The sequence below is a fragment of the Thamnophis elegans genome, chromosome 4 (genome assembly GCF_009769535.1).
Source record: "Thamnophis elegans isolate rThaEle1 chromosome 4, rThaEle1.pri, whole genome shotgun sequence".
In the NCBI taxonomy this organism is placed as follows: domain Eukaryota; kingdom Metazoa; phylum Chordata; class Lepidosauria; order Squamata; family Colubridae; genus Thamnophis; species Thamnophis elegans.
The window spans coordinates 140,641,012-140,654,919 of record NC_045544.1 but is presented as its reverse complement, the minus strand read 5'-3'; the positions used below and the strand labels follow the sequence as shown (position 1 = coordinate 140,654,919).

Sequence of the window (13,908 nt, the reverse complement as noted above, 5' to 3'; positions counted from 1 at the left end):
AAAGAGAAAGAAAGGGAGGGAGAAAGAAAGAGAAGAAAAGAAAAAGAAAGAGAAAAGAAGAAAGAGAAAGAAAGAAAAAAGGGAGAAAGAAAAGAAAGAAAAGAAGGAAGGAAGGAAGGAAGGAAGGTCTCTTAAGGTCCCTTCCAGCCCTAGGATTCTATGAATTCTATAAGCCAGTCTTGGACTCCAAGTCCCATCAACGCTGTGGATGGAGCAGGAAGGGGAAGATGGTACAGGTTGTTTTTCCTGCTCCTAAGTGTTTCCTTGCCTGGAATCATTCCCCTAGGATTCATTCTGGCTTCCAAGTGGGAAAAAGAACCTATATTATTTACCTCCTTCAGATTTAATTGAGGGTTATTTTGATTTGCTCAGGGATAAGCAATTCCCAGATTAGAATCTTTGAACTTCTGGCTAAATATTCAAGGCTGTTAATCAGGACGCAGGGAGCTGCCACATCCCATCTTTCTCCCAGTCTCTCACTTTCCCCGTAGACTCATCATCTTCCTTTTTTAAAATGTTACTTATTTAACTTAAAAACACTTTTAGTATTGTCTCTCAACGTTGACATGTTTAAGGCAGGTGGACTTCAACTCCCAGAATTCCAGTTCCCATCTTCCTTTCTTGTGTTGGGATGACTGCCAGGGGTGGGAGATTCAGCCAGTTCGTATCGGTTCACCCAACCGGTGGTTGCAAGAACAGGCTGGCCCCGCCCGCCCCTCCCCTCCCAGGAGTCTCAACGTGGCCTGTTCATCATGCCAGGTAAATGCAAGGCTCTTGCAGAGGCTCCGGAAGGACGAAAAACAGGCCTCCTGGAAGTCCGGAAACACACCGGAGGCTGCGGGAAGCTGTTTTCACCCTCCGGGAGGCTCAAAGAAAGCAAAATCGGCCCTCCCCGCGCCATGAGGATGCAGAATAGGCCACGCCCCCATGGCCACGCCCACCCAGCAACCGGGCCAGTGGTGGGTTTTAAAATTTTTTCGAAACTACTCTGTGGGTGTGGCCTCCTTTGTGGGAGTGGCTTGCCGGCCATGTGTTTTCTCTCTCTCTCTCTCTCTCTCTCTCTCTCTTTCCTTCCTTTTGTCTCTCTGTCCCTTTTTCCTTTTTTTCTTTCATCTCTCTCTCACGTTTTCTTTCTTTTTCTTCTTTTTTTCTTTATTTATTTCTTCCTTTCTTTCTCTTTCTCTCTCTGTGTGAGTCTGTGTGTGTGTTTGTGTGTGTGTGTGTCTGTCAGTGGTGGATTTCAAAAATCTTTGGAACCTCTTCTGTAGGTGTGGCCTGCTTTCCGGGTCCACTGGTGGAACCTCTTCTAACCGGTTCGGTAGATTTGACAAACCGGTTCTATCGAACTGGTGCGAACTGGCAGGCACCCACCTCTGAACCGAGCAGAGAACTGGTTGCTCAAATTTTCCAATCCCACCCCTGGTGTGATTCGCTCTTCCTGTTTGACATCCATCTTTTGACACAACTTGGGTAACATTCCTTATGCCGGTAGGAGTATTTCCTGCTGATAACTATCTTGCAAGATCCACCTTTGGTCTTCCTAGCTTTTGTTCATCGGGACAGAAAACTAAATTTACAGCATCGCCACCACGATGCAGGGCAAGCTGTTTTAACCTGCATTTGTTATTGGTCGACGTTTACCTGGTCCAGGAGAACAAATTGTTCCCGAGTAGACCCAGGACAGGATGGGGCAAGAAGACGCTGCATTTCCATGGATCACTTGTAAAGAAGCCATTTTTTCTTTGGGATCTGTGGCCTGCCATACTTTCTATTCTTCTACTAGGCATTCCCTATTGTGAGAAAATACGGAGTTAGATGATAGGTAGCCATAACAACATTCTTTCTCCAAAGCCAAGGTCATCCTTTGTATCTGCACCTCTGCACCTGACCGGAACTGGATGGGTAGAGCTGCCAGCGTGGCAGTGGGAGAGTGGACCATGGGATGGGCTGGTGGGTGTGGGGATGGCAAGATCTTGACCTTTCAACTGGGTGGGGAAAACCGGGAGGCTTTCAGATTCAGGTTTTCCCAGATGTGCCAATATGGCTCTCTTCATCAATTGGGACTTTGAGGAATCCTTTGCCTGGGACTCTGATTTAATTTTGGATGTTATTTGCAACCCTGACACCGATGTTACCGGGTATTTATTTATAAGGGAGAAAATGTCTGGACCAAACATAATTTCTAATCTTAGATTTTCCCTCTTACCAGAGGGAGCCCCCCTGTGGAGTATTGTGAAGCCGTTATCATGGCAATGCCACTGGTCTGTACAGTAGAAGCCATTTTACAGCAGTACAGAAGAGCAACGAAGAGGATTAAGGGACTGGAAGTAATAAAGCATACGAAGAATGGTTGCTGGAATTAGGTATGTCTAGATTAATGAAAATAAGGACTGGGGTGACATGATAGCAGTCTTCCGATATTGGAGGGCCTGCCCCCCAAAACAGGGGGTCAACTTGTTCTCCAAAGCCCCCGAAGGGAGGACAAGAAGCAATGGATGGAAACCAATCACGGAGAGAAACAACTTGGAATTGAGGAGAAACTTCCTGACAGTGAGAACAATTAACCAGTGGAACAGCCTGCCACCGGAAGTTGTGGGTGCTCCATTCCTGGAGGTTTCTGAGAAGAGAATGGGGGGGCCACTTGTCTGGAATGATATTATAAGGTCTCCTGCTTGTGCAGAGGGCTGGGCTAGGAGACCTCCAAGGTCCCTTCCAACTCTGTTATTCTATGATTCTATGGAAGGGAGGGAGGGACGGAAGGAGGAATGAGGAAGCGGGTGTGGGGGAGGAGATGGGAATGAGAGGAAGGAAGGAAGCTGCGGTGGTGGTGCAATGATTAGAAGGTAGTATTACTGGCTGACTCTGCCCACAGCCAGCAAGTTCAATCCTGACTCAGTCTCCCTCCCTTGAGAGGTGGGTCAAATGAGGATTCAGATTGTTGCACTGCCAAGTGGTATATAAGTCGAAGTGCTATTGTTGGGAAGGGAGGGAGGGAGGAACGAAGGAAGGAAGGAAGGGAGGGAGGGAGGGAGGGAGGAAGAAAGGAAGGAGGGAGGAAGGGAGGGAGGAATATAAATCTAATAAATCTCAAATCTCAAGGAAGGAAGGAAGGAGGGAGGGAGGAAGGAAGAAAGGAAGGAGGAAGGAAGGAAGAAAGGAAGGAAGGAAGCTGCGGTGGTGCAATGATTAGAAGGCAGTATTACTGGCTGACTCTGCCCACAGCCAGCAAGTTCAATCCTGACCAGCTCAAAGTTGACTCAGTCTCCCACCCTTGAGAGGTGGGTCAAATGAGGATTCAGATTGTTGCACTGCCAAGTGGTATATTAGTCGAAGTGCTATTGTTGGGAAGGGAGGGAGGGAGGAATGAAGGAAGGAAGAAAGGAGGGAGGAAGGGAGGGAGGAAGAAAGGAAGGAGGGAGGAAGGGAGGGAGGGATATAAATCTAATGAAACTCAAATCTCAATCTCAAGGAGGGAAGGAGGAAGTAGTAGTAGTTGTAGTTGTAGTAGTAGTAGTTTATTGGTCTTGTATGCCGCCCACTCCCGAAGGACTCCGGGCGGCTTACAATAAACAAGGGAAGGGGATAAATAGACAAAACAACAGTTTAAAATACACAACATTCATAGTTTCCGAGGGGCTGGGTATTTCAACAGCCCCCCGGCCTGCTGGAGCAGCCAGGACTTGGTGGCTTTGCGGAAGGCCAGGAGGGTAGTAAGGGTCCGGATCTCCACGGGGAGCTCGTTCCAGAGGGCCGGAACTGCAACAGAGAAGGCCCTCCCCCGGGGGGTCGCCAGCCGACATTGGCTGGCGGATGGAATCCGGAGGAGACCCAACCTGTGCGATCTAATCGGTCTGAGAGAGGTAATCGGCAGGAGGCGGTGTCTCAGGTACCCAGGTCCGATGCCATGCAGGGCTTTATAGGTAACGACCAGCACCTTGAAGCGGGTCCGGAGACTAATAGGTAGCCAGTGCAGCTCGCGGAGGATAGGTGACGTGGGTGTACCTAGGTGCACCCACAATCGCTCGCACGGCTGCGTTCTGGACTAGATGAAGTCTTCGAACACTCTTCAAGGGCAGCCCCATGTAGAGCGTGTTACAGTAGTCCAGCCTAGAGGTCACAAGGGCGTGAGTGACTGTTCTGAGTGCCTCCCGATCCAGGTAGGGTCGCAATTGGTGCACCAGGCGAACCTGGGCAAATGTCCCCCTGGTCACAGCCGACAAATAATGTTGTAAAGTCAGCTGCGGATCCAGGAGGACTCCCAAATTGCGAACCCTGTCTGAGGGGCGTAAATTTTCACCCCCCCCCCCCAGCCTGAGTGATGGAATACTTGGCCAATCTTTGGGAGGGAACATCAACAGCCACTCGGTCTTGTCGGGATTGAGTGCAAGGAAGAAAGGAGGGAGGAAGGGAGGGAGGGAGGAAGGAAGGAAAGAGGGAGGGAGGAATGTTGTTGCAGTTCTTAGAAGACAGTATTGCAGGCTTACTCTGCCCACAGCCAGCAAGTTCAATCCTGACCAGTCAAGGTTGACTCAGCCTTCCATCCTTCCGAGGTGGGTTGGGGGCAAACAGGCTGACTCTGTAAACCGCTTAGGGAGGGCTTGAAAGCACCGTGAAGCGGTACATATCTAAGGGCTATTGCTTAGGAAGGAAGGGAGGATGGAAGGAAGACAAGAAAGGAAGGAAGGCGGGACGGAGGGAGGAAAGGAAGGAAGGAAAGAAAGAAGGAAGGAAGGAATGTTGTTGGAAGGAGGCTCAATCACGACCGGCTCAAGATTGACTCAGCCTTCTGTCCTTCCGAGGTGGGTATAATGGAGGGAGGGAGGGAGGGAGGGAGGAAGGGAAGAAGGAAGGAAGGAAGGAAGCCATGTTGGTGCAGTGGTTAAAATGCAGCATTTCAGGCTGACTCGCAAGATTGACTCAGCCTTCCGTCCTTCCGAGGTGGGTAAAACAAGGACCCAGATTGTTGTGGGCAAGAGGCTGACTTTGCAAAAACCACTTAGAGAGGGCTAGAAAACACTGTGAAGCGGTATATAAGTCTTTGGGCTATTGCTTGGGAAAGGAGGGAGGGAGAAAGAAAGAAAGAAAGGAAGGAAGGGAGGGAGGGAGGGAGGGAGGGAGGAAGGATGGATGGAAGGAAGGAAGGAAGGAAGGAAGGAAGGATGGAAGGAAGGAAGGAAGGAAGGAAGGAAGGAAGGAAGGAAGGAAGGAAGGAAGGAAGGAAGCCATGTTGGTGCAGTGGTTAGAATGCAGCATTGCAGGCTGACTCTCAAGGTTGACTCAGCCTTCCGTCCTTCCGAGGTGGGTATAATGAGGACCTGGAATGTTTGGGGGGAAATGCTGACTCTGTAAACTGCTTAGAGAGGGCTGAAAAGCATTGTAAAGCGGTATATAAGTGCTATAAAGGTGCGTGTCACTCAAGCCTATGCCTCGTCTCCTGCAGCATCCAAATCAGGAGTGGGCTCCAGCAGAGATTATTGCCGGTTCGCTCAGGGATGCGCCACGCACACTTGATGCGCATTGCCCGTCCATGTGCAGTACAACTAAAATTGCTCTGCGCATGCGCAAAAAACAAAGATGGTGGCGCCTACGATGCCACCGGGAGAACCAGTTCGGGGGAGTGGCAGGTCTGGGTCGCTGCCGGTTCCAGCTACCCAGCCGCCAAGCTACTACTGGTTCGGCCAAACTGGTCCAAACTGGTAGGAGCCCACCACTGATCCAAAGGCATCCATAGCTCAGCACATTCAGAAGACTGCAGTTGTGTTGAGAGCCGAGGTGGCGCAGTGGGTAGAGTGCAGCACTGCAGGCCACTTCAGCTGATTGTTATCTGCAGTTCGGCGGTTCTAATCTCACCGGCTCAAGGTTGACTCAGCCTTCCATCCTTCCGAGACTGTGGGGGGGATATGCTGACTCTGTAAACCGCTTAGAGAGGGCTGAAAGCCCTAGGAAGCGGTATATAAGTCTAACTGCTATTGCTATCTATCTATCTATCTATCTATCTATCTATCTATCTATCTATCTATCTATCTATCTATCTATCTATCTATCTAATCTTCTTATCCTATCTATCAGCCATCTGTCTTTCTCTGTCTCTCTACCTATCATCCATCATCTATCTATCTATCTATCTATCTATCTATCTATCTATCTATCTATCTATCTATCTATCTATCTATCTATCTATATCTGCCCGTCTGTCTATCTGTCTATCTATCTATCATCTATCTATCTATCTGGGTGAAATGAGGACCCAGACTGTGGGGGCAAATATGCTGACTCTGTAAACCACTTAGAGAGGGCTGAAAGCCCTATGAAGCGGTATATAAGTCTAACTGCTATGGCTATCTATCTATCTATCTATCTATCTATCTATCTATCTATCTATCTATCTATCTATCATCTATCTATCTATCTGGGTGAAATGAGGACCCAGACTGTGGGGGCAAATATGCTGACTCTGTAAACCGCTTAGAGAGGGCTGAAAGCCCTATGAAGCGGTATATAAGTCTAACTGCTATTGCTATTGTGAAAAGAAGTTCTTGGCAAAAAAAACATTCTGGCAAGTTTTTCAGTCCGTGCCAGGCGCACAAATGAGGCCGAGAGTGTCCATTTCTCCCTCATTAGCCTCCAGGGTGAGAAAGCATTAGAGCTGCCTTAGTCAGCCGGTTATTACCAAACCCATTTTAACAACTCTGTATTTCTTCAAAGGGGTCAATGCCAGAGGCCTGGCGCAAACAAGGAAGCCAGTTCATTGTTCACTTAACTGGTTTTGAAGCCTGATTAGTCCACATCAGTCAGGAAAAACTGAACTAAGCCAATAAAGGGAGCATCTGTTTTAATGGTGGATAAATTATCAGCTAGCCGTGTGCAGCGGCAGCCAAAAAAGCCAACGCAATCCTAAGTTGCATTAATAGAGGGATACAATCAAGATCAAGGAAGGTACTAATACCACTCTAAAAAGCCCTAGTAAGGCCACACCTAGAGTCCTGCATCCAGTTTTGGTCACCCACATTATAAAAAAGATGTGGAGACTCTGGAAAGAGGGCAGAGAAGATCAACCAGGATGATGAAGGGATTGGAGGGTAAAATATACGATGAACGGTTACAGGAACTGGGTCTGGCTAGTCTAGGGAAGAGAAGGACCAGGGGAGACAGGAGAGCATCTTCTAATATTTGAGGGGCTGCCACAGAGAGGAGGGAGTCAGGCTATTCTCCAAGGCACCCGAAGGCCAGAGAAGGAAGAATGGATGGAAACTGACCAAGGAGAGATTCAACCTGGAAATAAGGAGGAATTTTCTGACAGTGAGAACCATCAACCCATGGAACAGAAGTTGCCTTCGGAAGTTGTGGGAGCTTCATCCCTGGAGGCTTTCAAGAAGAGCCTGGACTGACATCTATCAGAAATGGTGTAGGGTTTCTTGCTTGGGCCAGGAGGGGTTGGACTGGATGACCTCCAAGGTCCCTTCCAGCTCCGTTATTCTGTGCATTTTATTGTCGCTTGAAAGTGGATCAGTTCTAAATGTTAATGTTGCTTGAACATGGGTAAGTTGTACATTGGATTTATTTAAAGTTCGAAATCAAAACGGCACTAGCCATCTGAAGTCACACGGATCATCTAAGAGGTTGCTCCGGAGTAAGAATTCCTTTACCTAAAAAAAAGAAAAAGAAGTATCAAAATAACTGCGATTGGCAATAAATAAAAGGAACAAAAATGAATCGATTCCCAGGTGCTCCGGTAAAAATACAGCCAGTAGAACCACCGGCTGAGCTAAGAGCCATGGTTTTTTATTGGGGGGCGCTACCAGAAATTAATTAAAGCAGCTTATAAGGGCTGCCCATCTCACGCCGGGCTCTGGGCAGCAAACAGGAAATTAAAACCCCAAGCAGCTAAAAGAACACAATTAGTAGCAACGGCATTTCAAACAGAATCTGTCCATCGATCAAGAGGCGGAGAGCCAAACAAATATTTCATTTTGTAGTTGAGGGGACACAACGATGGCAAAAGTTGGGTTGCCGCAACCTCCCACCCCCCAAAATGGAGGGGCTTCATACTTATTAAGCCTCCGTTATGGCCACACCTGGGAGAATGCACACAGTGTCGGTCAATGCATCATTAAAAAGAGTTTGAGACTTGGGGAAAAGTGCAGAGAAGAGGAACAAACATTTGCAGGAACTGGGTATGTCTAGTTTAATGAAAAGAAGGACCAGGGGAGACAGGATAGCAGTCTTCCAATATCTCAGGGGTTGCCCCAAAGAAGAGGGAGTCAAGCTATTCTCCAAGGCACCTGAGGGCAGGACAAGAAGCAATGGGTGGAAACTAATCAAGGAGAGAAGCAACTTAGAACTGAGGAGACATTTCCTGACAGTGAGAACAATTAGCCAGTGGAACTGCTTGTCACCAGAAGTTGTGGAGGCTCCATTACTGGAAGTTTTCAAGAAGAGGCTGGACAGCCCTTCGTCTGGACTGGTACAAGGTTGGATATACAAGACCACCAAGGTCCGTTCCAACTCCCTTCTGTTTTCCTTCCTTCCTTCCTTCCTTCCTTCCTTCCTTCCTTCCTTCCTTCCTTCCTTCCTTCCTTCCTTCCTTCCTTCCTTCCTTCCTTCCTTCCCCATCTCTGGAGCTTTTCAAGAAGAGATTGGACAACCACTTGTCTGGAATTGTAGAGGGACTCCTGCTTGAGCAGGGGGTTGGACTAGAAGGCCTTCAAGGTCCCTTCCAACTCATAGAATAGAATAACAGAGTTGGAAGGGCACCCTAGAGGTCTTCTAGTCCAACCCTCTGCCTAGGCAGGAAACCCTATACCGCTTCAGACAAATGGCTATCCAGCATCTTCTTAAAGACTTCCAGTCTTGGGGCATTCACAACTTCTGGAGGCAACTTCTGTTCCACTGATTAATTGTTCTGACTGTCAGGAAATTCCTCCTCAGTTCTAAGTTGCTTCTCTCCTCGATTAGTTTCCACCCATTGCTTCTTGTTCTGCCCTCAGGTGCCTTGGAGAATAGTTTGACTCCCTCTTCTTTGGGGCAACCCCTGAGATATGGGAAGACTGCTATCCTGTCTCCCCTGGTCCTTCCTTTCGTTACACTAGAGTCTAGACCCGTGATGGCAAACCTATGCCATGTGTGCCACAGGTGGCACTGCAGAGCCATATCTGCCGGCATACGAGCCGTCAGCTCCAGCGCATAGGTGCGTGCCCGCCAGCTGATTTCTGACCCTTCCGGACGGCTGGGGGAGGCCGTTTTTGCCCTCCCCAGCCTTCAGGAAAGCCTCTGGAGCCTAGAGGGTGAAAAACAGCCCCAATGGGCTGTATAGGATACCTCTCCAAATCAACTCGCCAGCCTTAACCGCTGTGGCAATACAGGATATGGGGCAAAACTCACTGAACAAACGTCTGGTTTAGCGACAGACATTTTGGACTCAATTGCGGTCACAGGTCGAGGACTACCTGTTGTTGTAAAATAAGTCACAGGGCCCTTGGGTTTCCCAGCTGGGAATATTGCAAGAGTCCATCATGTGACCCTGGGAAGCTGCAGCCATCAGGAATTCGTTCCCCACCACTTCTACTGTGAATACATGGCAAACACTCGGATTTTGATCATGCGGCCTTGGGGGAAATGCTGTGACGGTCGTAAATGCGAGGACCGTCCGTGAGTTATTTTTAAGCGCCGTTGCAATTTCGAAACGATGGCTGAAGGAAGGCTTCTCATTCAAGGACTGCCTGCCTTAAGAGAGGAATCTGTTTTTTCCACTTTCTGACTAATATAGAGACGCCTGGCGTCCGATTACATTTATCCTGAACTATTTTGTTTTCGGAGAAAGACACGAGTAAGAAGTAACATCAGAAGTACTTACAGGGCGGTGTGGCTCGGCGAATCGGTTTTCTTGAAACACTACCACAAAAAGTGAAGGAGAGATGGAGAAAGGAGAGGAAAGGAAAGGGGGAAAAGGAAAAGGGGATGAGGAAGGCAGGAGAGTGAAAAAAAAACAAGAAAGAGTATGAAAGAAAGAAAGGAAGAAAGAAAGGAAGGAAGGAAGGAAGGAATGTAGAGGGAGAAAGAAAGAAAAAACAGACAAACAGAAAGTGATAGAGAGTGAGAAAGAAAAAGAAAGAAGGAAAGGAAGGAAGGAAGGAATGTAGAGGGAGAAAGAAAGAAGAAACAGACAGACAGAAAGTGATACAGAGAGAGTGAGAGAGAAAGAAAAAGGAAGGAAGGAAGGAAGGAATGTAGAGGGAGAAAGAAAGAAAAAACAGACAGACAGAAAGTGATACAGAGAGAGTGAGAGAGAAAGAAAAAGGAAGGAAGGAAGGAAGGTAGAGGGAGAAAGAAAGAAAAAAACAGACAGACAGAAAGTGATATAGAGAGAGTGAGAAAGAAAAAGAAAGAAGGAAAGGAAGGAAGGAATGTAGAGGGAGAAAGAAAGAAAAAACAGACAGACAGAAAGTGATACAGAGAGAGTGAGAAAGAAAAAAAGAAAGAAAGGGAGAAAGGAAGGAAGGTAGAGGGAGAAAGAAAGAAAAAATCACAGAAAGTGATACAGAGAGAGTGAGAGAGAAAGAAAAAGGAAGGAAGGAAGGTAGAGGGAGAAAGAAAGAAAAAATCACAGACAGAAAGTGATACAGAGAGAGTGAGAGAGAAAGAAAAAGAAAGAAAGAAAAAATATTTATTTATCATACTAATAAAGGAGAATATTTGAAGCTCAGCGTTGAAATGTGCTTGGTGCTCTCTGAGCTTGCTTGTTTTCTTGCCGACGTTTCATTACCAAACTAAATAACATCATCAATGCTAGTCTACTTCGGCTTCGATTGCAATAATGCTCAAGCGCACAATAGATACAAACTCGAGGTGAACCACTCCAAACTCGATTGCAGAAAATACGACTTCGGCCACAGAGGGCTCAGCGCCTGGAATGCTCTACCTGACTCCGTTGCTACATCTCCCAAATTTTAACTTCAGAATGTCCACCATGGACCTCACCCCATTCCTAAAAGGTCCTTAAAGGGGGCATGCATAAGCGCACCAGCGTGCCTACTGTCCCCATTTATTTGTCCCCATTTCCTGTGTTCTTATGCATGTTTATTCTTATTCCTGCCATCTTGAAGTGACAAACTCAATAAATAAAATAAAACACATCAATAGCACGGGATGTAACCTCGTTTGGGTAATGAAACGGCTGCAAGGAAACAATACAGCTCAGAGAACACCACGGACCCCACAGTCATCTTCCTCCTCCTCCTCTTCCTCCTCCCCCTGCCCTTCTTCTCCTCCACTCTACAAATCCCACTCCTTACAAGCTCCGATGCCGTTACCTAGATGGGTCATGAAACGTCTGCAAGAAAACAATCCAGCTCAAGAGAGCATTAAGGACCCCACAGTCATCTTCCTCCTCCTCCCCCTCATCTTCCTGCTCCCCCTGCCCTTCTTCTCCTCCACTCTACAAATCCCACTCCTTACAAGCTCTGATGCCATTACCTAGATGGGTCATGAAACGTCTGCAAGAAAACAATCCAGCTCAAGAGAGCATTAAGGACCCCTTAATTTTATCATGGTTCGAAACGGCCCGGTTCCCCTCCACGAATGACTCCTCGGGCACAATATCCAGGTTATTAATTTTTTTATATACTTCCTATTTCTAAACTGCCCATCTCCCTGGGAAATGGGGGCTTGTGCATTTAGGATCGGGGTGTTGGCCTGGATTTTTAATCAATTTGGCAGAATAATTTCCCTTTCTTCCCCTCCCCCTGGCAATCGTTCCATGAGCCAAAATGCTGAAAAAGCCCAACTTTACGATTAACACCGTACCACCATATGTGGTGGAACTTCCCAAAGGAAAAAAATAAAAAGAAAAGAAAAAAATGGACAAAAATGCATACAGGGTTAGAGAAAATGTAAAGCAACATATAGATTTAAAGCCAAGAAATATTTTTGTTAGGTATTTTGTCAGAAAAATATAATAAATATACATTCAATGCTGCGTCTTTGGACAGCAGTGAGAATTATATTTGCACAACATTGGAAAAACGAGGAAACTCCTTCGGATGAAAATAGAATAATAATTTTAAAAAAATTAGATGGTGCGGAAATGGGTAGGTTAACATTAAAGATAAAGAAGACGCAGAATATTTTTTTAACTTTGGATATATATTTTTTTACCAATGGTTAGATAGTAAAAGTAGAAATTAGAAGTTGGAGGAATGCTATTCCATGCAAGTAAAGAATATTAAAAGTAAAGGTTCCCCTCGCACAGATGTGCTAGTCGTTCCCGACTCTAGGGGGCGGTGCTCATTTCCGTTTCAAAGCCGAAGAGCCAGCGCTGTCCGAAGACGTCTCCGTGGTCATGTGGCCGGCATGACTCAACACCAAAGGCGCACGGAACACTGTTCCCTTCCCACCAAAGGTGGCTCCTATTTTTCTACTTGCATTTTTTACCTGCTTTCGAACTGCTAGGTTGGCAGAAGCTGGGACAAGTCACGGGAGCTCACTCCGTTATGCGGCGCTAGGGATTCGAACTGCTGAACTGCTAACCTTTCTGATCGACAAACTCAGTGTCCTAACCCAGTGGTTCCCAAACTTGGCAACTTTAAGACTTGTGGACTTCAACTCCCAGAATTCTCCAGCCAGCTCTGCTGGCTGGAGTCCACAAGTCTTAAAGTTGCCAAGTTTGGGAACCACTGTCCTAACCACTGAGCCACCTATTATTCTGTGTAGGTAACATGACCCAGGCAATACACTGTTTATTAAATACTTATATATGTTAATTTTTTAAAAAAGATTAATATCTGAGGCTTATAAGTTTCCTTTGGCCCAAGGCCCTGGGGAAAGGAAGTGAGCGGAAGCCACTCACTCTCTGCCCCTCCTTCGCCCAGATGTTAGGCAGATGTGAAGCCATTGCACCAAACCCATCTTCGTCTACCTTGAAGGTGCTGCATTTGGGCAGGAAGTGGGGGAGCAATTAGGAAGTCCGCCTGGGGCCAGGAGGTGGATGACGGCTCCTTCCTGCTGGGTGTGTGTTTGTGTTTGTGTTTGTGTGTGGGATTCACGCAAGAGCGGCACCGCCTGCCAACCTTTTTCTGGCATTTTTTTCTGGGAGTGACTCGTGTTTCGAAAGGAAGGAGGACATCCCAGGACTTCTGGGTCACATTTGGACAGCCGAAAGGGTCGATAATAGAATTTATGGCCGAAGGAAATTTCGCCTTTTGCTAGAAAGGGGCCACTTCTTAAAAACAGGGAAAAGCACACCCGGGCTTTTCACTGCTTCACACACACCCCAGGCACCCATGGCTGCCTCCTGCAATGCCAGGCTAAATTTTGGGCGGTAGAAAGAATGGCCCAGGCCTGCTACGATAAAGGAGAGCTCAGGAGGTGCGTTTTTTTTGTTTTGAGTCCTACCACAATTTGTGTAGATTTCAGTCCCATAAAGCTGTGGCTGATTAGAGGAATCAGTCAGTCTGCCTGCCCACCTACCTATTTATCCATCCATCATTATCTACACATCTGTCTGTCTGCCTTTATCTGTCTGTCAGTCTATCAACTCATCCATCTGTCCATCCATCCATCGCTCTGTCTATCTATACGCCCATTCTTATCCATCCATCCATCCATCCATTTATCTACCCATACATTATCTATCAATCTCTCTCTCTCTCTCTCTCTATCCATCCATTCATCCATCCATCCATCTATTTATCTACCCATACATTATCTATCTATCTATCTATCTATCTATCTATCTATCTATCTATCTATCTATCTATCTCGATCGATCCATCGATCCATCCATCCATTTATCTACCGAGGTGGCACAGTGGTTAAATGCAGCACTGCAGGCTACTTCAGCTGACTGCAGTTCTGCAGTTCGGCTGTTCAAATCTCACCGGCTCAGGGTTGACTCAGCCTTCCATCCTTCCG

General features: G+C 47.0%; 1 protein-coding gene across 1 annotated transcript in view; it reads right to left on the bottom strand.

Annotated features, from left to right (window-relative positions):
• Positions 1-7,416: 7,416 nt before the first annotated feature.
• Positions 7,417-13,908, bottom strand: part of TMIGD1 (transmembrane and immunoglobulin domain containing 1) — an 18,467-nt gene continuing 11,975 nt past the window's right edge. The window contains exons 6-7 of the mRNA XM_032216560.1: positions 9,854-9,891; positions 7,417-7,646 (exon numbers count right to left, since the gene is read on the bottom strand). Coding sequence (XP_032072451.1) covers positions 7,643-7,646; positions 9,854-9,891 — 42 coding nt within the window. The 3' untranslated portion in view covers positions 7,417-7,642. The remainder of the gene's footprint in view (positions 7,647-9,853; positions 9,892-13,908) is intronic.